Genomic DNA, 25187 nt, shown 5'->3' on the forward strand with positions numbered 1-25187 from the left:
AAGTTGCTTGAGAACTCAGAAGAGTGTCTAAGAGTTTTACAAATTTTTCATGCAAATAGGCTCTTCTGTCCATAATTTTCTAATTCTAAACGACTTTTGAAAAAGACAACATTTGTTTTACAGGTCAGTAGGGATGTGTAGAGTTTTTGTCCTTCTGTTTATCACCTGCTTCCATTGCCTTGATACATTAAACTATGCCCGCATGTTCGTGACCCGCGAAATCGCACATAAGTTCCTGCATTCTGCTATACGCTTGTGAGAAATTCCCCAGATTACGCCATAATGCCCGGTCACGTCATTAAAGACCATTCACTCAAAAATCCTATTGTTGGAGCTCAGGAACAATCCAAAAGACGAGAAGCTGGGCGGCTGTTCTATGCGGCACTTTGCGCCTTTTTTAGTACAAAATGAAAAAAAAATAAGTGCGAGGGCACTCGTCAGGAGGCCACTGTAGCTTGCACCACACATTGCCACTACCAGCACTGCCAGTGACAGTGCCAACACAATTACTAACCATCTCACCCCTACAAGTGTGATATTTCAGCCTATTTCAAGCCCCCAAAGCTATACAAATGGCGTTGGCAGCAGTCAGTAGTCATTTTTAATGTATATTGAATTAATAAACAACTGTTGTTGTGCTCACCTTTAAATTAGACAGACAGTGTCACCATGTGGCAGCTGTCATAAGTGCAGGTGTTGACAATTAGGTGTTGGTCTCTAGCATGGAAACCACTGGGTCAAATTAAGCATACAGCTATGTGGTACACACCGTGAGACTCCCCTGTGATACATGCATACAGCGCTGTGGTACACTACCCTCACGTCATACATCCGCTGCACACACATGCACACATTGTCCTGCAGTCCGCAAGCCTGTGATGCACATTCACGTCATGCATATTTGCCAGGGTGCCACCACGTGTATTACCTGCGCACGGCGCAGACTGGCAGGGCCTGCGTTCCGTGGCTTGGCCCTCGCACCTGGGCAGGTGTGGCAGCAGCGGGGGCTGGTTGTTCAGGCAGGTGCGCTGTCGGATCTGGATACCAGGCATGCCACAGGCAGCGCGCGAGCAGGAGCTCCACGTCGACCATTGAGACCAGTAGAGCTGATCTGAAAAATATTACAAACAATATATATACTTTACAGCATTTTGCAGCATTTGAAATGACACCCAAGTCTAGCCTTGCAGATGGCACATGCAACTTTTCTAGTGTTTGATTGTCTTTTTTTAGTGGTAGTTTTAATGATATATTTCATGACTAATTCCAATAAGGATGAAATGCGTATGGGAAATTTCCAAATGGAGCATTATCGCTGAAATATCCGTTCGAATGGTACACAGTGAGTTGGTGTCAAACAAAGCCTACACGACTGACTCAGCCAATTCCTACTGGACTTTCGGCTCCCAAATTATGGGGTGTTATCACCTCCCCGGGGATATCCTCTTTTATGTGGCAGAGATTAAACGTATTCAGGATGGTGGTAAATGCTGAAGTAGCTCCCATTGGTGGCTGTGCTGGGATATCTCCATACTGATATCAGAAGGTGGATATTTTCAGTATGATAGAAGCAGTACAGGCCTGTTCGATAAGTGTTTGTTTGATGCTCTGCCAGATAAATGTCCGGCATGTGATAGTCTGGCTGCTGCTCAGGTTAACCTCATCGCTGCTAGAGTTTTTCCCCTGCTGTGCTGGACAGCAATAAAAACAGGTGTGGTCATGACGAGCTGAGCTCGTCATGAGCACCTGAGAGGTATATGCCATGACGAGCTGAAAGGATGTTTTGCAACCTATGATAATTGGTGTCAGAAGTGGGATATTCTACAGCGGAGGGAGTGGTCCCGTCCTTTCATACTAATGTTTGTACAATACACCCCCGGATGAATGCCTTACATGTAGATGCTCTCACAGCCACCTGAGTGGAGATGGGTGGGTTTTAACAGCTGGGGTGGACCTGGGAAGGTTCAGACTGGTGGCGCGTGTCTCCTTCTCTGGTGCCCTGAGCTACAATACTCAGTACTTACCGTACGGGCACTGGAACCTGACATGATAGTTAGAGCACCTCCCGTCATCCGGCTGCTCCCGGTTGATGCACCAGAACCCCTTCTCTGGGCTGTAATGCACCACCTCCCCGGTCTCCTCGGGCAGCACCCACTCGGTGGTCCGGGCCTCAAGGGCGATGGGTCGCGCGCACAGACGCTCGCGGTAGTAGAACCGGATAGCGTCCAGGGTCTCGTAGTCGCCATCTCCTCCTGGGTGGTCAACGTTGAACCATGAAGTCCACTCCGTGGCACCTGAAATCCAAAGAGACGAAAAGAAGGTTTGAGATCTGCTGTGGAGAAAACTTTTGGCAGATTGAGAAATGCAAAAAGCTTGTATGGTTGGCGTGGAGTCACTCCAGGGCAGGCCTGCTTATGATGATTTAGGAAAGAAAAAGATCCCAACCACAGCTACCTCCGGAGAGTCAAGGAAACTGTTGATTTCTGTCCTACACTGGGCACAAGTCCTAAACAAAGAAGTGGGGGGGCTAACCTGGTTAATCAGTATGCAAGTGGCATCACAGCGTGTGACATCACAGGAAGTGACATCACAAGAAGTGACATCAGATCTTAAGCCCTCACATATATGTTTAGCAGGTGTATCATGAGTACATTTGAGCACATTTCGAGTATACTTGCAAACCCTCCTGATTTAGGCAGAAGATTCCCACTTTTGTACGCTACACAAAAAACAATGTTGCCTTTTGTCAACGTAAAGCTTCCTCTAGCCATATGGCTTTAAAAAAAAAATAGTGATATTAAATTATTACAAAGCTTCCTCAGGGGTAGTAAGCGCTATATAAATGCTATTTATTTTGTGAAAATACTGGGAGAGATCAACACATCTGATACTCTTACAGTGCATGCATAGCTCCTAAACAGAGCCCGAACAAAGTGAAAAGCTGCCTCTCTTAAGTTTGTGTGAAGTGCTAACAAGGTGTGAGCCTTTGTTTCCCCTCCGCTGCATTTGCTTCTAGGTGTGAGGCTCCTGACTGCTGCCAGCAAAGAGATTCGAACAAAAGGAGGCCGGATGACCCTCAGATTCGGCCTTTGTTATGGGCCCAGATGGAGTCAGAAATGAGAGCCCCGTCCCCGCCTGCCCGTTGTTGCGGATCGAAAGCAGATAACGTGCCGGCGCTGCTGAAAGTGTCCCGGTGTTCGGAAAGTTGGGGGACGCTGTCCACCCTCTTGTACCCCCGACTCGTGCCCTGGTCCTACAACGTCATACTTAACCAGGACGGACAACATGAACCCTTTGAAACTGTTAGGAGTTCCCTACAATTCGAAGGGCGAGGAGGACAAGCTTGCAAAACACTTGGTTGAAATTACACAGCCAGGAAGGCCTATTTGGAAATATCTTTTCCTTTACACTTTCCAGAGCAGCCATAAAGTAGCAAATGGTGCAGTAAAAGTCCTCTAAGGCCCGCCGACTAACCCAGACTCGGCTGCAACGTCTCCAAAGGCACCTTTCACTGCACTCAGACTGTAAACATATCATGTGTTTAATATGGGCCCTAAATTAGTTCGCCTCCTTGCCAGCCTGCTGCTGGGCCCAGGGCCAGCCTGTTTAACAGCCTCAGGAGCACAACTTCCAGGTCTCCTCAATGACATCTTTCCTTCCTGTCAGCTGCCAATCACCGTCGGCTTTCCAAAAGGTTCCGCTGGCAGAAAGGGCAGGGAAGTGAGTGTGTATTAAAAAAAAACAACACCATTCATGGAGTCTCCTTGGCAGAACACAATGTTATCGAGACTGGCATCCTGCCTTGGAAAGGTGGCACAACGGCTAACCATCATGGCGAAAGACTAATCAAACCATCTAGTAGCTGGTTCCCTCCGAAGTTTCCCTCAGGATAGCTGGCGCTCGGAGCCCCCAGTTTTATCTGGTAAAGCGAATGATTAGAGGTCGGGGGCCGAAACGACATACAGTAGTATGATACATACATCTGGTCGACAGAGTACTGTCAGCCGAGGGGACCCGGTGTTCCCCCTCCACCACCTTGTTACCGGCCAGCAAGAACTCCCAGAGCAGGTGTAAGCCAACTCACAAAGGCATCTGCCAACTCCTAGCTGCACTACTTACACACCTGCGTAGATTACAGATGTGCAGCTGAGGCACAAACCTTTCTGACATAGTTGTACATTAATAACTCATGGTGCAAATTACACCTATCACTCGCAATATTTCAGATCATATTAATGACATAATTCTGTCAACCTAGACCAAAGCAAGAAAAAGAAGAAATCTTCTTGACACAGGATACACGGGAAGTATATTTATCAACACATTCATTAGTTTATTTGATATATATCAAAGTATCAAGATTAGTACAAGAAGTTACAAGGACTCAGACACTTCAGTCTGGATAATACAGTCAAACATCTCTACATTGATGGAGATAGTTGTCCAGTCCTTGTTGCAAAGAACATGAAACAGCCAACACGCGTTTCGTCACCACCGTGACTTTCTCAAGGTGCAAAAATATAACGACTAGTCTAACAAAAGGAATTAACTGTGACACAAAATAAAAGTAAGCCCAATACCGACAATCATGTAAAGAAGAAAATGAAAGGACATATAGTGATGTGTTTCAATCCATTTAGTGCATAAGACGATTCACGATTGTCTTGTTTCACATCGGTGGTCTCACGGTCAATCTTTCTTCACGTTCACTTTTCTGCTTGTCTTATGACAGCAGACTCCGCTTCCACAACCCCACCCGCCAGCTCCGCCAGCCTCGCCGCTGTCCCCCGCATCCAACGAACGACCTCCGGCGGCAGATCCTTCTCCTAACTCGCCGCCAGGACCTGGAAAACCCTCCCCACCCACATACGGCAGACCCAAGACATACTCGCCTTCAGAAGACTCCTCAAGACCTGGCTCTTCGAGCAGTAGCAGCACCCCCCATTCCCTCAGCGCCGTGGGACCCTCAGGGGTGAGTAACGCACTTTACAAGTACTCTGATTGAATTGATTGGATTATGCACTAAATGGATTGGAACACATCACAATATGTCCTTTCTTTTATTTTGTGTCACAGTTAATTCCTTTTGTTAGACTAGTTGTTATATTTTTGCACCTTCTTTCATGGTTTCAAACCTTCTTTTCTTGCTTTATCCTGCCTATACACTGTCCTATGTGGATAGGATGCATTATACATTGGAGGGGTTTAATAAATGTGTATATGTGTTTTTACAATTGTTCCCACAGCCTTGAGAAAGTCATGGTGGTGACGAAACGTGTGTTGGCTGTTTCATCTTCTTTGCAACGAGGACTGGATCACTTTCTCCATCATTGTAGAGATGTTTGACTGTATTATCCAGACTGAAGTGTCTGTAACTTCTTGTACTAATCTTGATACTTGGTTATTTATCAAATAAACTAATGAATGTCTTGATAAATGCACTTCCCGTGTATCCTGTCTCAAGAAGATTTATCCTTTTTCTTGCTTTGGGCTAGGTTGACAGAATTAGGTCGTTGATATAATCTGAAATATTGTGAGTGCCAGGGTTTCTTTTGTTGTAAGCTATTTCACAAGTCACTGCTGTTACTTGTGTTTTCTACACCTTAGGTAGTGGGGTGTTTCTTACCCTGAGTAGCACCAATTCTCCTCTTTCATGTTAGGTTACTACTTTAACTTACTTTGTAGTCTGTAGATACAGTAATTTTGAGGTGCGACCCTTGTATCCACCACTACCTATTCCAGTTTTGTATAAATTACGCCTGTGTGGGCACAGTATTTACAAACTTGGTAAAGATACTCCTCTTTAACACTGTGTGTGCAGTCTAAACACTGTGTTGTGTGCTCATGACTGCTCACAGGGAAATAAGAGGTTCATTATACATTTTTCTTCATGGCAGGCAAAATATGTTGCTTGGAAATGTCTCTTCCTCCTACACTCACCCTGTTGAAATGGAATATGGATGTATTATCCCTACACTTTGAGCACATCTTCCATGCAGGTGTGTGTGCGTGTTTGTGTGCGTGTTTGTGTGCGTGTGTGTGTGTGTGTGTGTGTACTGCTCCCACTCTACACACCGGGGCAAAAGAAGGGGGTTCCCCAATGGGCTTCTTATTGGATGTTGGCGGGTTGAGGGGGGAAGAAAGACTGAACAAAGACCAAAGAACAAACCCCGCCAGTGGATAGTGTGGTCCCAAGTCTGGGATCCTAGTGTACATGGGGCGATAAACCTAGAGGTTGGTACTGCACATTACAAACTTATCATAAATCAATTATTTGTAAGAGACAGCTTTTAGCAAATATATACATATTTTTATTTTAGTATAGAAAGCATTTATGTACATCCATAACACATAGTTATTTTATAAATACAATACATATGATTATTTCAAAAACAAATAAAAAAATTTTTTACAAAATTACATACTCATTTCGAACCTGCCCAGTAACATTTTCATACTTCAATCATACTATCATTCTTTCAATTTTTCAAACCTAATCCTACCTAAAGATCAAACATTCCACTCTCATTCTTCAATCAATACAGGTTATTCTGTTGTATGCCACACAAAGATGGTCAATATGTGGCATAGAGCAGAGTATTGTTCCAGACAATTAATTTTATCACGGCATCTAATCGATACTCTCTAATGTGTCGTATATCTGGAACCACAGGCCGACGCGCGTTTCGGTGAATGGCCGGATGGGCCACACCTTCATCGGGGCTGGGCAATGTTGACTGGGCGAGAAACAGGATAATAATCTGCAGCAGTCCGCAACAGGTTCCTTAGTGCAACGGGCGCATAGAGTGTTGTTTTCTCACCCCTATTTTCACAAAGCAGGACATTAACTGGGAGGACACACTGTCCGTAGATTCTGTAGATATTCAAATATCACTAATTGCCTTGAGTAGCTCGTCCTTGCACGAAGCTGCTTAGGATTACTATTCAAGCGTCCTACGTTGGGAGTCTGTTGCAGGCGCGCTTAGTCCAGAAGTCTTTAGGGGGAGACGCTTAGGTTTCCTGATCAAGCGTCCTACGTTGGGGGTCTGTTGCATGCGCGCTTAGTCCGGAAGTCTTTAGAAGGAGACGCTTGGGATTCCTGATCAAGCGTCCTACGCTGGGGGTCTGTTGCAGGCGCGCCTAGTCCGGAGGTCTTTAGGGGGAGACGCTCGGAGTTCTTGGCAGGAAGTCCATAGATGGGGTTCCGTCCGTAGACCTACGTGGCTTATCCTCAAACGGGGCAGAAAGAATGATAGTATGATTGAAGTATGAAAATGTTACTGGGCAGGTTCGAAATGAGTATGTAATTTTGTAAAAAAAAATTTTATTTGTTTTTGAAATAATCATATGTATTGTATTTATAAAATAACTATGTGTTATGGATGTACATAAATGCTTTCTATACTAAAATAAAAATATGTATATATTTGCTAAAAGCTGTCTCTTACAAATAATTGATTTATGATAAGTTTGTAATGTGCAGTACCAACCTCTAGGTTTATCGCCCCATGTACACTAGGATCCCAGACTTGGGACCACACTATCCACTGGCGGGGTTTGTTCTTTGGTCTTTGTTCAGACCCACTCTACACACCTACAGAGCTGTTTTGTGTGTGCAGTGCACGCCTATCTGCAAGCCTTTTGCACATGTGGCTGACTCCTCAGCCTTGCACGTGCCTGACGTTGTGAACTCTTTGTGTGTAAATATTCTAAAAGGCCTACGTCACACATTTGCCTGTGACCATGTTTTGTGAATCAATGCATTGGTTTTTAAAATGTTTATTTTTATTTTACAGAGTTTTATATAGCGCGAACTTGACCCGCATCGGGTATCGGAGCGCTTTACATAGCACCAATTGCATTACATGAGGACGCATTCATTTTTGTTAGGCACGGGGAGAATAAGTGATTTTCCCAGAATCACAGGATGTTCAGCGTCGTTGCCGAGACTCAAACTCAGTTCCCCAGATTCGAAGTCGACCGCCCTAGCCGTTAGTCCAACTCCTCGCCCCAATTGGTGTCTAGCAAATGAAACTTCCGGAGGGATGAGCCATGCTCAACTAGTTTTTTTTGACTGATTGAGTGAACATTTCTCTCCATGTGGGGTTAAAATGAGCCCATGTTGTCAGGGTAAAGGGTTTCCGCCAGGCGGGCCCTGATTGGCTGATGTGATACCCCAAGAATGCCTCTCGAGCCAGTTACTTGTTGGGGGTTTTACCTGAAGTGTCGATGTTCAGAAACGAGGGCCTCCCCTTCCTCTTGTTACTGGGCACGTGCTTCCGGTTCCGGGACTTGGAGTCTCGCACCTCGGCTGCTGCAGGAAGAGCAAGAATGTCAATAAACAAGCATTGTCAAAAACAACAGCTCTGGCCTCAGCAAGATAATGCGATGGTCACATTTTCCTTTTTAGGTCTCGCGACCTATCAATGCGCGCAAGCGCATTGAGCGGAGCGAGAATTCATGTCCTCAAAATCCTCGTCAAACCAATCACGTGACCAAACAAGCACGCGCATCAGCCTCCCTCCCTCCTGATTGCATTTTTTTTAACGGCCGCACAGCACATCAAAGGGCTTCGCCCAGCGTGCGCTCTGCGGCTTCTCGGCTTCTCCTCCCCTAATTATTCATGGCTCAGTTTCCCGGCGCACGCATTTGTTCACATTTTTTTGTTCTTGCCTTTCATCTCCTACCCGTCTTATCCCATTGTTAACATTTCCGCACCTCCGTCCGTCTGTCTATACGTCTCTGCTTTATCGCAATCTGCCTTTTCCCACAAGCCTTTCTACTCTGTGTTCGCACTCTGCCTCCTCAGTTTCCTCCGCCTCTGTTTCACTGCCAGTCTTTCATTTCCGCACCTCCGTCCGTCTGTCTATACGTCTCTGCTTTATCGCAATCTGCCTTTTCCCACAAGCCTTTCTACTCTGTGTTCGCACTCTGCTTCCTCAGTTTCCTCCGCCTCTGTTTCACTGCCAGTCTTTCTTTTGTGACCTTCTCCCCCCCCCTCTTTCCTTTCAGTCTACCCTAATTTCTCTTTCGTCATGTGCCTATCTTTCCTATTCCTCGGCCTTGACCCTCTCTCCATCCTGTCTCACTTCCTCTGCCTCTTTCTTAGTCACTCTCCGACGTCTCCGTTTCCCCCCTTCGAATTCTGCAGAGATGCCACATAACACATCCAAACCAGACTCTGCATAACAACACACCCACTCCAATGTCACATATCATTTGCCACCCAGACCCCAGATAACACATCGAAGCCAGACTCTGCATAATAACACACCCACTCCAATGCCGCATAACACAACCCACCCAGACTCCAGATAGCAGATCCAAACTCGCAGCCTCTGCGCCAGCCCTGCCCGTGAAATATGTTCTTTTACATACATTTTTCCCTTCTATTTTTTTAATTCTAATTGTTTTCATCCACGTTTTTAAAGTTACTTTTTATAGCAAGTTGTTTCATCATCTTGTTCAGCTTTAGAATTCACAAATGTGACAGTTTTGTAATGGGCTGTGGCAGTTTCGCTTCCTAAAACTTCCGAGAAACACACTTTTGTTTTCCAGCTAAAAGTATTGTATTTCTAACCAATCGCCATGGGGAGGGGTCTGTATACTCGAGGGGGGAGGGAGTGACGTCAGCCTGCACAATTTGACACAGCGGACGGTGTGGCAGGCCGCAACCTCACTTTAAGAAGGAACAAGCACTGGCGTTGCCAATAGGTCTCGCAGTAGGAAAGTTGGAGCTATTACAATTGCAAATAACAATGCCTTTTATTTTTATTTTCATTTTAAAAACATAAAGGGCTTTGTCATTTACAAAACCAATAGCTCCAACTTTCCTACTGCGAGACCTATTGGCAACGCCAGTGCTTGTTTTCTAGTGTAAGCGTATGCTACAATAAGAAAAATAATTGCTTCTAATTTTAATTGAATAACACAGGTGCTTCCTAGCCAGCGTTCTTACAAGAGGTAAAGAAAAGCTTTTTAATTTTAATGAACATCACATGAAAATAAGATTCTTACTGATGCTAAGAAAGGGTACTACTGACTTTGAGTAACTATAAGCCGAAGACTTAGTTTAAACACACAAGGAGGACTAAAAAATAAACAGTTAAAGAATGGAATGAAACAAGCATTGGCAAACTATCAACAAACAAGCCCTTACCCTGAATGTGTTCATGTAATCAGGGAAAATGCCATCACTCAGGGCAAGGGAGCTGGAAGGGCGAGATTTTGATCGATACCTTATCACTATTGATCTAAACCCCGATCTGGTCGACTGAACCTTTGTTGCCTGTCATTGAAGGAAGAAAGTGCCTCTCTCCCCAAGTTAGTTCACCCAATAAAGGACCCCGCTCCAAAAGATCACAAACAACTTCTAGCTTTCAAAAGTTTATTGTAAGGATAGGATAAGCTGCAAATACAGGCATCTCAGAATGAGATTCACGAGATACACAGGTCCAACTACATACATGTGCTCTCTGAAAGCCCTCAGACGAGCAACGGAAATTACTAACACAAGTTCTAAGAATAATAAAGCTATTAGCATTGACGCATATCTCTCCTTCATTTAAGTTGGAGGAAAACACACAGGTTAGGCTGTCCCTACCCTGCTCTAGATGGTATCCCTACTTAACCAAATCCCAACCTAACAAAGGTGTCAGCAGTGAATGACCCCAAGGGAAGTCACTCACTCTAAGTCTCTTGGTGAAAACCTATAGTTCTCCAGTCATGACCCCTCTCTGCCTACCCATCCGCTCTCTAAAGGGTCCTCAGGTATCTGCTCTAACTCCACCCAGGGGTGCTGTCCCTAATACAAAACAGTCAACAACATTTGAGACGCCCCTCATGAGACGCCCCTCACGTGGTGTAGCTTCTGGCTTTTTCCATGCTGCTTTGTATTGGGCCTCATACGTTGGAGTTGACCTTGCTTCTCAGACTCTTCTCCGGCCCGCTGATACCCCTTAAAACATTCCGGAACCCTCCTCCATGTCTGGGCCGTCTACTGAACAGACCTCTATTCATATTATTTATAATCGGATCCTCCCTTTCTCTTGCAGACAGACATCTGCAGCCAAGAACCCAACTCTCATAGACTTCCAAAAAGGTTTCGCAACATTTCTCGGCCCAGACATGTACGTGTAAATCAATGTTAAAACATTTCAGGCCTACAACATTTCTCATAATGATTATAGCATTCAACTTCTTCATTAATTAAAGCATGTTAATACTCTTATTCTATTATTCAGTAAACACATCTATAAATCATGGCCCATTAATGCAATGGCCAAAACATTATTTCAATCTATGTCGTGAAAAGAAACACCTTCTAGCTCTGGCCCTGAGGCCTACCACATTCTGCGTTTAACCACATGCCATCTTACATTTTAAACAGCTACACGACATGGATTCAGGAATAATCACATCTAATAAAATCATATAGTGTCAAACATTTCTGTATTAGTTCCACTTCTACTTAAATCTCTACATTAGCTATACATTCAGAATATAATTGCAGATACTACTAGCACTCATGGCATTTCTCCTCATGATTTGTGCTTACTACAGGTAAGTGTGATGTACTCATACATTTAGGTCAGTTTGCGCTCTCTCAGTTCCCCCCTTTGATGACCTCTCGGGGTCATCACTAACATTTAAACTGCAGTTATTGCTGGCATAACTTGTCTCTGCGCTTCCAGAGCCCTCAGACTCCTGTACTGATTATCTTGTATGGCAGCCAATCTCTGCAGCTGCTCTCTTTGGGCCCTTTCTGACCTTCTTGCTCTGTACCATTTGAATACCCTCACCAATCCCCACAATATAATCCCACAGATCAATATTATGATGATAGGTTTTAGTATATACCACACAAAGCTTTTGCCTAAGGCGGAAATCCACCCTCCAACTTCACTCATTCCGTGGCCCACCTTTTCCCAGACATTTTCTCTACTCAAGTCTTCGATCTCCTTGTGAATATCAGTTATGTTCCTAATAACTTTCTCAAGGGGCTTCGAATTGTCTGGAATGTAAGTACAACATTCCTGGACCTTCAAAGCCTTACAGACTCCGCCCTCTTTTGCTAGTAGGACATCTAACGCAAGACGGTTCTGAAGAACCATAGCCCTTATCGATTGCATCTCTCCCTCTACCAGCATTAAGGACTGAGCAGTGCTGGCAGACAACCTGTCGACGACTGTTGCCAGTCGTCTAATTTTAACATCATTAAGGATTACTCCCAAAAGAGGGAACATAGCTCCAAAGACATCTCCAACCATTTCTGCATCTCCTATATCTCTCCTTCCCCTCGATGATGTCTTGCCCTCAATGATCACTAAGTCTTGTGCATGATATATTTTGGGGAAGACAATTGCTAGGTAACATGATCCATACCAGTTGTCAGGTAGTCTCACGTAGGCCTTTCTTCCACATACAAAATACACATTTGGAATCACTTGCATTCCCTTCAGGAAATCTTTAGTATAGTACTCTATATTGAAAGCATGTTCACAGCTGACTTCTCCCACGTATACATTTTCATAATACGTTTTGGCTCGGTGAAGACATAGCTTTCCTCTCTGCGTCTTATCTAAAGCTATTGGACCACTACTACCCTTTCTCTTGTGTGCCTTCTCTTCCTCGGTCCAATCTGTTTTCCATTGTCCTGATTTTTTCAAAATCTTTTGTCTCCTGTAACGATCATCCACTTGCCCTATGAACTTCTTCTCGACTTCTGACACCTTGCATGTCAGGTTATTTCTACGGGCATGTGAAGTATCTAAGGTAATCCAAGGAATGAAGAACTTAGCCAATCTGTCTTCACTCTTCCAGTAGTCCCATTTGTTCATCTGCTTATAATTTGGGACTTCTGGCAACACTGAATCATAGTTGGAGAAATAGTATTCAAAACTATCTCTCTCATAAAATATACTAAGCAATAAGCTACATGTAATGCCATATGTCAGCGGGAGGTGATGATATCTAATGCCTTCATCTACAGACGCCGGCAACTGCATGCAGACGTAACAGTCCTTAACCTCCATGGCATCCACGTATTCATATAAGAGTTTAGCATAAGCATTTGACCTAAAGTCTCCTTGGGACTCATCTACGTGTAACCTGCGGGCTTCTGCAGCTAATAACGCTTTCTCTTGAGTGTTTTCCCTTTTCTCACCAACAACAGTGGGTGTAAGCGTTTCTACAGATTTCACATCAGTTACCTTCGCCTCTTCCTCATGTCCCTTTACATAAGAAATTGTTACCATTAAAGCTATTAATATTATCACTCCTACTATTAGTGTACCTATTATACATTTAGCTCTGCGGTTCTGGGTGCCGGCTTCCATTTCGTCAGACAATATGGCTCTCTCTTATCTTAGCAAAAGTTCTTTTCTTCTCGTTCCTTTACAGTCTCTTTTTAATCCTTTTGTCTTTAGAATCCACAACTGGAAGCTGACAACCTTTTTCGCAAAAGTCCTTTAACAGTTCAATAAAGACAACCCTAGCCCTTCTCCATCAACTCAAGGGAAGTTCCCTAATATTCTCTGCTTCCTGGGCGCTAGGTAATCTTCTTTTTCTGCTTGCTTTATTTACAAAGTCCTTTAAGCATCTACTATCAGGTTTGTACCTGCAGCTTCGATAGCAAAGTTCAGTATTTCCAAACGAAGATTGTGCTCTTCATGGGCTGTTATCGTTGTACCAAAGTCGGGGAATTGCAATTCTGAGAGAAACATGTGTTTTAACTTGCTGAGGCGGGGAGGTCTGGGAAGCATGAATGTCAGTGACCCTTCTTGTTCGACTCCGGGTACCAACAGTCGTATTTCCACGGTGACGATGGGCTCAGAACTGGACACCACCACCGCTCGAATCCTCCCTGTCTCCTGTTTCAAAGACATTTGTCGCCAGATATGTCCACTCAGGTGTGGAGTATCTTCTGTTAGGCACACGTACTCTTCTTGACCTTCTTCGGTCCGGTGCTTCAGCGCCCTGAGCACCTTCTTCCGGGTCTGAGTCTTCTGATATCGGAGGAAGGGTTACCTCTGGAGTTGACCTCAGGCTAGAGCTCCTTCTTTGCGGCCAATTAGCTTCTCCACGTGCCCTTCTACTCCTTCTCCTTCTTGTCTGTTCTCGCTCTCTGTCAGACCTGTCAGTGTCTGACTCGTACTCCCAGCTACTTTCTCCTTCTACAAACAGGGGCATCTGTCTATAGGTCTTACCCATATTCCCTACTCGGGGAGGTTGCGGGAACTGGGCTCGGGGAGGGGCCCCCCCCCCTTTTAGCACCTTTCCCTGGTATGGCGTCACCCCTCTCGTAGGCGCTCTCTGGGCCTCTTCCTCCTCTTCCTCTTGTTCTCCTATCTCTACATTGTAAGGACACTCGCGTTTCCAATGCCCCACCTCGTTACACTGGTGGCACCTAGTCGTTTTCTTCAAGGCAGCTATGTCTATTCTGGGTCTAAAGGTGGAACTCTCCTCATTGCCCTTGTTCTGACTGTACTGCTTCTTTCCTCCTGTACCTGTTCCTTGCTGCTGTTGCTGCTGTCCCCCCTTCCCTGTTGCCTGCATCTGTACCACCATCAACTTTTCTTTTAGTTTCTTAGCCTTGGAGTCTATCTCATCACAGCAGTACCTGGCATATCTCAGTATTTCGTCTAGGGGTTTACTTTGCCAACAAATCGAGTGTTGCTGAATCATTAAACTAATATCCGGTCTCAGTCCCAGGACGAACTTGGACACGAATTGCCCTATGTCTTTTGGATCCATTACATCCAGGCCGCTATACTGTTTAAACGCCTTCAGCAATCTCTCGTAATATTCGTGGACGGTCTCTTTGGGTTCCTGTCTGGTTCGGTCTATTCTGACCCAATCTATGTCTTGCATTGGCACTTTCTCTTTCAGCCAAGTCATCACTCTCTCGAATTTTGCCATCACAATCTCGGACGGCCCATTAGTCTTAGCATCTCTCTCCGGCTCCGTTGTGGGCCACTCAGCGCTAACCTTGCATGCTGTCCACAGATCTCCTGGTACTACAATGTCAAACAGCGTGTTCAGATCTATCCATAGGACCTTTGAGATTTTTACAAATCTCTCAACTTGCTTGTACCACTCCACTGGGTTTTCCCGCAATTTGGGGAAGGAGGTGGTAAAAGCAGCTAAATCTCCCCTACTCCAAGGGACATGCACATAGTTCCCATTGGCGACTTCACGCAAAGGGTATGCTTCTATTCCCTGCAGCCCTCCTGGTGTCATACCAAGCGTGCTTCTCCTGACGGTCCCTTTCTTGGACCACCTCTCTTCCCACTTATCTAGTGCCCTCCATGTCCTTATTCCAGTGATCAGTTCCCTTATGTGCGTTTTCAGCCCAATCGTTCTCCTCTCATCTAGGTCTCGATCTGTGTAATGTAGCCTGTGGTTACCCTGTAATGCTTTGGTTCTTGACAGGTCCACCATATATTTGCCTGCTAATTCGACTAACTTCTCATGGATTGCTCTCGCCTTTCGAGTGATGTCCTTTGCCATATACAGTATTTCATCCTGCTCATACATTTCCATTCTTTCTAAAGGCAGGGTACCATCTATCATGTCATCCAGGTCTGACCTTAAGCTGGCGACATCGAGTCTCTTAGCTTTTATCTCAGCTCGCAATATGTCTTTCGAAGGGGGCTCACTGGTCTCCCTACCATCCCAACTCCGAGCTCTACGTTTGGGCTCGGGAGAGTTAATGAGTGCTCTCCCTTGCTCCCATTTCTCCAGGTCCCATGCTCGGCCATCCGATCTTGGAAGGTGATGGAACACGGGCCTGTTACCCCCACTCTTGCTCTGCCCACTCTCTCCTGCTTCTCTCCTTTCACCATACTCCTCTCTGTTATTTTCCCTCTGGTCGCTACTCTCCCTTTGCCTAGTATCGCTCAGTATCCGATACGATCCTTCCTGGTTCCCCATATTCCCTGGGCTGCGCTCATTTCCGTCATCACAGGGACTATGGTGCGACCTCTCACAACTCCCATTCTGTTCTCTGGTGCCGGGCACACAGTGTGGACACTTAAAGCTGTTTCTGTACTCTTGCGCTCTCCTCTCCCCTTCACTGAGTATTGGGCACGCCACCCCTCCACTCCCGGGGCCCCCGTTTTCCAGGTCTGTTCTATCCCCACTCCGGGCCCAATGGGTGACTCCCCTACTATCTCTCTCTCTACAGTCCCACTCCGGGCTGCTCTCCCCAGCCCCGCAGTGAGTCCGAGCTCTGCTGTCCTGACTTTCCCTTTCAGCTTCTGCAGCTATGATGCTCTTGTGAGCCTCCACTGCCTCATCCCACTTCTTCATGTACTCATTTAGCTCTTGAAAGGATTTTCGTCCAGTTCCCCTCAGATCCGCTGGCCATCTAGGGCCCCCAGGGTCCCCTCCTGGATCCCCTGCTGTGTGCATCGGGGTGCTCCACTCTCTCGATATCGGCATCTGACTTGGGGAATTAATCGTATCGTTCCTCCTTGCCGTCCCTGCTCTTTCTCTGTCCTTCCGTACCCGTTCTTCCCCTCTTGCTCTCTCTTGGTCATATATCGATATTATAGGACCTATGGTAACAGGTACCTGTAGTGCATCTGGTAATCCGTAGGATGTGGCGCACTCCGTTTCCGGCGCTCTTTGTACCACAAACCTCCCGACTACCTGTTGCACCTGACTAGGCTGGGACAGCTCTTTCTTTGCCTCAGGATCCCACTCTGAACTGGGAAGCGGTCTATGCTCTCCTGCATTGCCCCCCTTTTCTCCTTCACTATGCTCGACCTCTCCCCCTGCTCTATTATACGGGGGTGGCCTGTCTGTCAATAATCTGTTTATCAGGCTGTCCTCTGTTTCGCTCTCATCATCTTCTTCTAGGGGGCTTTTATTTCCAGGCACCTCTAACACCGGGTACAGTTTATTTACTTCCATGTTATGCACTCTCCATCTTTTAGCATCCGCATCCCACCTGGCATCCTGCACTGCCCTTACCGATCGTTTCACCCTTTCTTGTCGTCTGTTCATATTCTTTTCATGCGCTGCCCTAATCCATGCATCAAGGGCTTCAAACTGGGTCGGTCTAGGCAAGGGTCTCATTGAGGTCATGACTGATTTTAATCGATGTAACACCTCTAATCTGAACGTCCCGTACTTCGGGAACGTCAGTTCCTCATTTCCTTCCGTAATCTTACTCCACTCTGATATCCAAAGGATCGTATGCAGCCCAACATTCACTGCCATGTAACGAGCCGGCGTACCCTCCGGCGGGGCTTCTTCCCCTTCATACGATCCCCGCTTCTCTTTTTTAAACACCGCTCTCAGCCATTTAAAACACTTCATAATTATACGCACAATATCCAGCCTCGCTACTCTGTTTACTTCCTGATGACAATCCACCAATCCTGTCGCGGCTTTGCTAACTTGGCCTATCGCAGCGCGGTCTTTCTCCGGTCGGCCAATCACAGAGCGACACTTTCTGACGTCTTTGCTAGCTGGCCTATCACAGCGCGGTCTTTCTCCTGTCGGCCAATCACGTCGCGACACTTCCTGACGTCACTTTTCTCCGCTTCGCAGCAGCACCCCTCCTTTCTCAACTCGTCTCCCGGTCATGCATGCGTCCCATTCATACACCGAAAAATGACTACTTCCGACCAAGCGGTCACTTCCCTCGACTGTACGTCCACAGTCTATATGTAATTGTCAACACAACTGACGAAATGTCTATCGTCTCTCTGATAGGTTGCTTACACACACAGTAACTTCCGACCAGCGTCCGTTACTCACGCACTCACTCTTACGTTCCCCCTATCTCGGTCTTTCGGGTGATCAATGGTACCTCATGACCCCCTTCACACTATTTGACAATTACTCTGGGTGTCCGATACACCCGAACCACTTAAGCTCTCCTTGAACTTAAGATTTCCACCGGTTGCGCGCGCTCACAACCTGTTCCACAGTCACTCTACAGACATTCAACTCCGCCAGACATTACAACATAGATACAATACAAAAACACCGCAATCTAACACGCATGACCCTTTATACTCACTCTCGACCGATACTGCTGCTTTTTCTGTCTCACGTCATCCGGATCTTCTTCAGCGGGCGGTTCTTCCGATCATCGATTTCTAGGGGCCTTGGGGTAAGCTAACCTGGCCTAGGTCACCGTCCTCAAGAAGGCAACCATCCTCTGCTACCAACTGGAAGGGCGAGATTTTGATCGATACCTTATCACTATTGATCTAAACCCCGATCTGGTCGACTGAACCTTTGTTGCCTGTCATTGAAGGAAGAAAGTGCCTCTCTCCCCAAGTTAGTTCACCCAATAAAGGACCCCGCTCCAAAAGATCACAAACAACTTCTAGCTTTCAAAAGTTTATTGTAAGGATAGGATAAGCTGCAAATACAGGCATCTCAGAATGAGATTCACGAGATACACAGGTCCAACTACATACATGTGCTCTCTGAAAGCCCTCAGACGAGCAACGGAAATTACTAACACAAGTTCTAAGAATAATAAAGCTATTAGCATTGACGCATATCTCTCCTTCATTTAAGTTGGAGGAAAACACACAGGTTAGGCTGTCCCTACCCTGCTCTAGATGGTATCCCTACTTAACCAAATCCCAACCTAACAAAGGTGTCAGCAGTGAATGACCCCAAGGGAAGTCACTCACTCTAAGTCTCTTGGTGAAAACCTATAGTTCTCCAGTCATGACCCCTCTCTGCCTACCCATCCGCTCTCTAAAGGGTCCTCAGGTATCTGCTCTAACTCCACCCAGGGGTGCTGTCCCTAATACAAAACAGTCAACAACATTTGAGACGCCCCTCATGAGACGCCCCTCACGTGGTGTAGCTTCTGGCTTTTTCCATGCTGCTTTGTATTGGGCCTCATACGTTGGAGTTGACCTTGCTTCTCAGACTCTTCTCCGGCCCGCTGATACCCCTTAAAACATTCCGGAACCCTCCTCCATGTCTGGGCCGTCTACTGAACAGACCTCTATTCATATTATTTATAATCGGATCCTCCCTTTCTCTTGCAGACAGACATCTGCAGCCAAGAACCCAACTCTCATAGACTTCCAAAAAGGTTTCGCAACATTTCTCGGCCCAGACATGTACGTGTAAATCAATGTTAAAACATTTCAGGCCTACAACATTTCTCATAATGATTATAGCATTCAACTTCTTCATTAATTAAAGCATGTTAATACTCTTATTCTATTATTCAGTAAACACATCTATAAATCATGGCCCATTAATGCAATGGCCAAAACATTATTTCAATCTATGTCGTGAAAAGAAACACCTTCTAGCTCTGGCCCTGAGGCCTACCACATTCTGCGTTTAACCACATGCCATCTTACATTTTAAACAGCTACACGACATGGATTCAGGAATAATCACATCTAATAAAATCATATAGTGTCAAACATTTCTGTATTAGTTCCACTTCTACTTAAATCTCTACATTAGCTATACATTCAGAATATAATTGCAGATACTACTAGCACTCATGGCATTTCTCCTCATGATTTGTGCTTACTACAGGTAAGTGTGATGTACTCATACATTTAGGTCAGTTTGCGCTCTCTCAGAGCCAATGGCAGTAGTGGGCTGACCCATTGCCTCATGCTACATGCTACAGTGGGTGAAGGAAAATGTGAGTGACAGTCGGCGCGATGGCACAATAGTGCAGCTCAGCTGGCCGAAATCATCATTGGCTGCAGAAATGCGCAGACGGCAGACATAGATTTCCAAAAAGCATGAAATATGCTGTCGGAATGTTGAGACTTTTGAAATCTGCAGGCGGACTCCGCTATTACGGCATCTAACAGCGGTAAATTCACTTATAAGCAGCGTGCTCCGACTCCAGGGCTTGACTCAAAATGGCAGCTCGATACGAGTATAGGAAAGCTGCGGCGTAATTACATCGGACCCAGCACCATTGACATAGTGGGCAGAGCCACCCGTAGTACGAATAGCACTGCACAACCCACTTGATCTGGCATCAAGCAGGAAATCCTATCCGGTCTGAACTTTGGGGAAGGAGGTGAGACGTTTATCGTTAATTGAAGGGTAAGAGGGATATTCTTAGGGCAGCTTTTTCCCTTCGTCTTTCTGTCATATCTCCCCCCCCCTACCCTGTTACCCGACCCCTTACCCCTCTACATTTCCTCTGACCTCATCCTCAAAGATCTCTATATGTTCTCCCTGCAACCAAGGTAACCTGTAACTGATGTAATTTTGGAACAAAAAGGATGTCATGTAAAGCGCTTTGATACCTTCGGGTCGAAGCTATTTTAATCCTGAATTTTGAGACCTGAGCAACATGGCTGATGCCCGGTGGAGCTGCTAGACAGCTAATGAGGAGGTTGGTCCTGGTTTCCCCCTCGACCATCACCTACCCAGCCGGACATTGGGCACAGTTCTTCCTCGTCTCCCTGCTATGGCTCCTTCCTCCCCTCCTTTCCTTCGAATTCTTTCAACCACGTTGTTTGTTCTCGGTAACTTACTACGTTACTACGCTATGGTAACTGATGTAGCTTGTAACGCCAAGTTCCTCTGGTAAAGCGCTCTGATACCTCCGGGTCCAGCCAGCGCTATATAAACTTATCAAATCAAATAAATCAGCGGTGCACGCTTCACTCGCAAAGAGCTGGTGCAGCATAGGTAGCAGCGAAGGAAGCTTTGCTCACACTTAGAACCGGTACATCCTGAGCAGCAGCGGTGCACGCTTCACTCGCAAAGAGCTGGTGCAGCATAGGTAGCAGCGAAGGAAGCTTTGCTCACACTTAGAACCGGTACATCCTGAGCAGCAGCGGTGCACGCTTCACTCGCAAAGAGCTGGTGCAGCATCGGTAGCAGCGAAGGAAGCTTTGCGCACACTTAGAACCAGTACATCCTGAGCAGCAGCAGTGCACGCTTCACTCGCAAAGAGCTGGTGCAGCATAGGTAGCAGCGAAGGAAGCTTTGCGCACACTTAGAACCGGTACATCCTGAGCAGCAGCAGTGCACGCTTCACTCGCAAAGAGCTGGTGCAGCATCGGTAGCAGCGAAGGAAGCTTTGCGCACACTTAGAACCGGTACATCCTGAGCAGCAGCGGTGCACGCTTCACTCGCAAAGAGCTGGTGCAGCATAGGTAGCAGCGGAGGAAGCTTTGCTCACACTTAGAACCGGTACATCCTGAGCAGCAGCGGTGCACGCTTCACTCGCAAAGAGCTGGTGCAGCATAGGTAGCAGCGAAGGAAGCTTTGCTCACACTTAGAACCGGTACATCCTGAGCAGCAGCGGTGCACGCTTCACTTGCAAAGAGCTGGTGCAGCATCGGTAGCAGCGAAGGAAGCTTTGCGCACACTTAGAACCAGTACATCCTGAGCAGCAGCAGTGCACGCTTCACTCGCAAAGAGCTGGTGCAGCATAGGTAGCAGCGAAGGAAGCTTTGCGCACACTTAGAACCGGTACATCCTGAGCAGCAGCAGTGCACGCTTCACTCGCAAAGAGCTGGTGCAGCATCGGTAGCAGCGAAGGAAGCTTTGCGCACACTTAGAACCAGTACATCCTGAGCAGCAGCAGTGCACGCTTCACTCGCAAAGAGCTGGTGCAGCATAGGTAGCAGCGAAGGAAGCTTTGCGCACACTTAGAACCGGTACATCCTGAGCAGCAGCAGTGCACGCTTCACTCGCAAAGAGCTGGTGCAGCATCGGTAGCAGCGAAGGAAGCTTTGCGCACACTTAGAACCAGTACATCCTGAGCAGCAGCAGTGCACGCTTCACTCGCAAAGAGCTGGTGCAGCATAGGTAGCAGCGAAGGAAGCTTTGCGCACACTTAGAACCAGTGCATCCTGAGCAGCAGCGGTGCAAGCTTCACTCACAAAGAGCTGGTACAGCATCGGTAGCAGCAAAGGAAGCTTTGCGCACACTTAGAACCAGTACATCCTGAGCAGCAGCGGTGCAAGCTTCACTCACAAAGAGCTGGTACAGCATAGGTAGCAGCGAAGGAAGCTTTGCGCACACTTAGAACCAGTGCATCTTGAGCAGCAGCAGTGCACGCTTCAGTCGCAAAGAGCTGGTACAGCATAGGTAGCAGCGAAGGAAGCTTTGCGCACACTTAGAACCAGTGCATCTTGAGCAGCAGCAGTGCACGCTTCAGTCGCAAAGTGCTGGAGCAGCATAGGTAGCAGCGAAGGAAGCTTTGTGCACACTTAGAACCGGTACATCCTGAGCAGCAGCAGTGCACGCTTCACTCGCAAAGAGCTGGTGCAGCATCGGTAGCAGCGAAGGAAGCTTTGCGCACACTTAGAACCAGTACATCCTGAGCAGCAGCAGTGCACGCTTCACTCGCAAAGAGCTGGTGCAGCATCGGTAGCAGCGAAGGAAGCTTTGCGCACACTTAGAACCAGTACATCCTGAGCAGCAGCAGTGCACGCTTCACTCGCAAAGAGCTGGTGCAGCATAGGTAGCAGCGAAGGAAGCTTTGCGCACACTTAGAACCAGTGCATCCTGAGCAGCAGCGGTGCAAGCTTCACTCACAAAGAGCTGGTACAGCATCGGTAGCAGCAAAGGAAGCTTTGCACACACTTAGAACCAGTACATCCTGAGCAGCAGCGGTGCAAGCTTCAGTCGCAAAGAGCTGGTACAGCATAGGTAGCAGCGAAGGAAGCTTTGCGCACACTTAGAACCAGTACATCCTGAGCAGCAGCGGTGCAAGCTTCAGTCGCAAAGAGCTGGAGCAGCATAGGTAGCAGCGAAGGAAGCTTTGCGCACACTTAGAACCAGTGCATCCTGAGCAGCAGCGGTGCAAGCTTCACTCACAAAGAGCTGGTGCAGCATAGGTAGCAGCGAAGGAAGCTTTGCACACACTTAGAACCGGTACATCCTGAGCAGCAGCAGTGCACGCTTCACTCGCAAAGAGCTGGTGCAGCATCGGTAGCAGCGAAGGAAGCTTTGCGCACACTTAGAACCAGTACATCCTGAGCAGCAGCGGTGCAAGCTTCAGTCGCAAAGAGCTGGTACAGCATAGGTAGCAGCGAAGGAAGCTTTGCGCACACTTAGAACCAGTACATCCTGAGCAGCAGCGGTGCAAGCTTCAGTCGCAAAGAGCTGGTACAGCATAGGTAGCAGCGAAGGAAGCTTTGCGCACACTTAGAACCAGTGCATCTTGAGCAGCAGCAGGGCACGCTTCAGTCGCAAAGAGCTGGAGCAGCATAGGTAGCAGCGAAGGAAGCTTTGTGCACACTTAGAACCGGTACAACCCTGGCCAGCAGCAGCGGTGCAAGATTTCCATAGACATAGAAAAAGAACAGGATAGTCGGGGGTGATACAAGCTTTCACACACACAGAGCAAATATGGTACAGGCTGGAGCATTATATACTACCCTTAAAAATGAAAGTGGTACAACCCAACTAGTAATAATTAAAGCTTCACACCCTGAACATGTACAGTCAGGAGCAGCACAAGCCTCCCTCCCACACAAAGAGGGCACAGCACATGCATGTGCCATGTAAGAACAGAAATCTGATCAGTGTGAGGGCAACAGGTGCAGCAATGAAACCCTTGCTGACACCAAAACAAGCAATGCACAGGCTGGAGCAGTACACACTTTCTTCATATGCAAAAGGTGAGGTACATACGTCAGTGCAAGCTCCCATAGTGCACAGGTTTAATATAGCGCAGTATCGCAGGTACAGCATAGGCAGCTGCAGCACAAGCTTACGTAGCGCATAGGTTTAATATGGCGCTGTATCGCAGTACAGCATAGGCAGCTTCAGCGCAAGCTTCCATAGCACACAGACTTAATATGGCGCAGTATCGCAGGGACAGCATAGACAGCTGCAGTGCAAGCTTCCATAGCACACAGACTTAATATGGCGCAGTATCGCAGGGACAGCATAGACAGCTGCAGTGCAAGCTTCCATAGCACACAGACTTAATATGGTGCAGTATCGCAGGGACAGCATAGACAGCTGCAGTGCAAGCTTCCATAGCACACAGACTTAATATGGCGCAGTATTGCAGGGACAGCATAGACAGCTGCAGTGCAAGCTTCCATAGCACACAGACTTAATATGGCGCAGTATCGCAGGGACAGCATAGACAGCTGCAGTGCAAGCTTCCATAGCACACAGACTTAATATGGTGCAGTATCGCAGGGACAGCATAGACAGCTGCAGTGCAAGCTTCCATAGCACACAGACTTAATATGGTGCAGTATCGCAGGGACAGCATAGACAGCTGCAGTGCAAGCTTCCATAGCACACAGACTTAATATGGCGCAGTATCGCAGGGACAACATAGACAGCTGCAGTGCAAGCTTCCATAGCACACAGACTTAATATGGCGCAGTATCGCAGGGACAGCATAGACAGCTGCAGTGCAAGCTTCCATAGCACACAGACTTAATATGGCGCAGTATCGCAGGGACAACATAGACAGCTGCAGTGCAAGCTTCCATAGCACACAGACTTAATATGGTGCAGTATCGCAGGGACAGCATAGACAGCTGCAGTGCAAGCTTCCATAGCACACAGACTTAATATGGTGCAGTATCGCAGGGACAGCATAGACAGCTGCAGTGCAAGCTTCCATAGCACACAGACTTAATATGGCGCAGTATCGCAGGGACAGCATAGACAGCTGCAGTGCAAGCTTCCATAGCACACAGACTTAATATGGCGCAGTATCGCAGGGACAGCATAGACAGCTGCAGTGCAAGCTTCCATAGCACACAGACTTCATATGGTGCAGTATCGCAGGGACAGCATAGACAGCTGCAGTGCAAGCTTCCATAGCACACAGACTTAATATGGTGCAGTATCGCAGGGACAGCATAGACAGCTGCAGTGCAAGCTTCCATAGCACACAGACTTAATATGGCGCAGTATCGCAGGGACAACATAGACAGCTGCAGTGCAAGCTTCCATAGCACACAGACTTAATATGGTGCAGTATCGCAGGGACAGCATAGACAGCTGCAGTGCAAGCTTCCATAGCACACAGACTTAATATGGCGCAGTATCGCAGGGACAACATAGACAGCTGCAGTGCAAGCTTCCATAGCACACAGACTTAATATGGTGCAGTAATGCAGGTACATCATAGGCATTTTCAGTGCAAGCTTACGTAGCGCATAGGTTTAATATGGCGCAGTATCGCAGGTACAGCATAGGCAGCTGCAGTGCAAGCTTCCATAGCACACAGA

The 25187-nt window shown here is 47.0% G+C and overlaps 1 protein-coding gene across 1 annotated transcript in view; it reads right to left on the reverse strand.

Moving 5' to 3' along the window:
• Nucleotides 1–25187, reverse strand: part of CILP2 (cartilage intermediate layer protein 2) — a 72927-nt gene that overhangs the window by 31490 nt on the left and 16250 nt on the right. The window contains exons 2-4 of the mRNA XM_078670714.1: nucleotides 8219–8314; nucleotides 2025–2294; nucleotides 929–1111 (exon numbers count right to left, since the gene is read on the reverse strand). Of these exons, the coding sequence (XP_078526840.1) occupies nucleotides 929–1111; nucleotides 2025–2294; nucleotides 8219–8314 (549 nt within the window). The remainder of the gene's footprint in view (nucleotides 1–928; nucleotides 1112–2024; nucleotides 2295–8218; nucleotides 8315–25187) is intronic.

The sequence above is a fragment of the Lissotriton helveticus genome, chromosome 12 (genome assembly GCF_964261635.1).
Source record: "Lissotriton helveticus chromosome 12, aLisHel1.1, whole genome shotgun sequence".
Classification (NCBI taxonomy): Eukaryota; Metazoa; Chordata; class Amphibia; order Caudata; family Salamandridae; genus Lissotriton; species Lissotriton helveticus.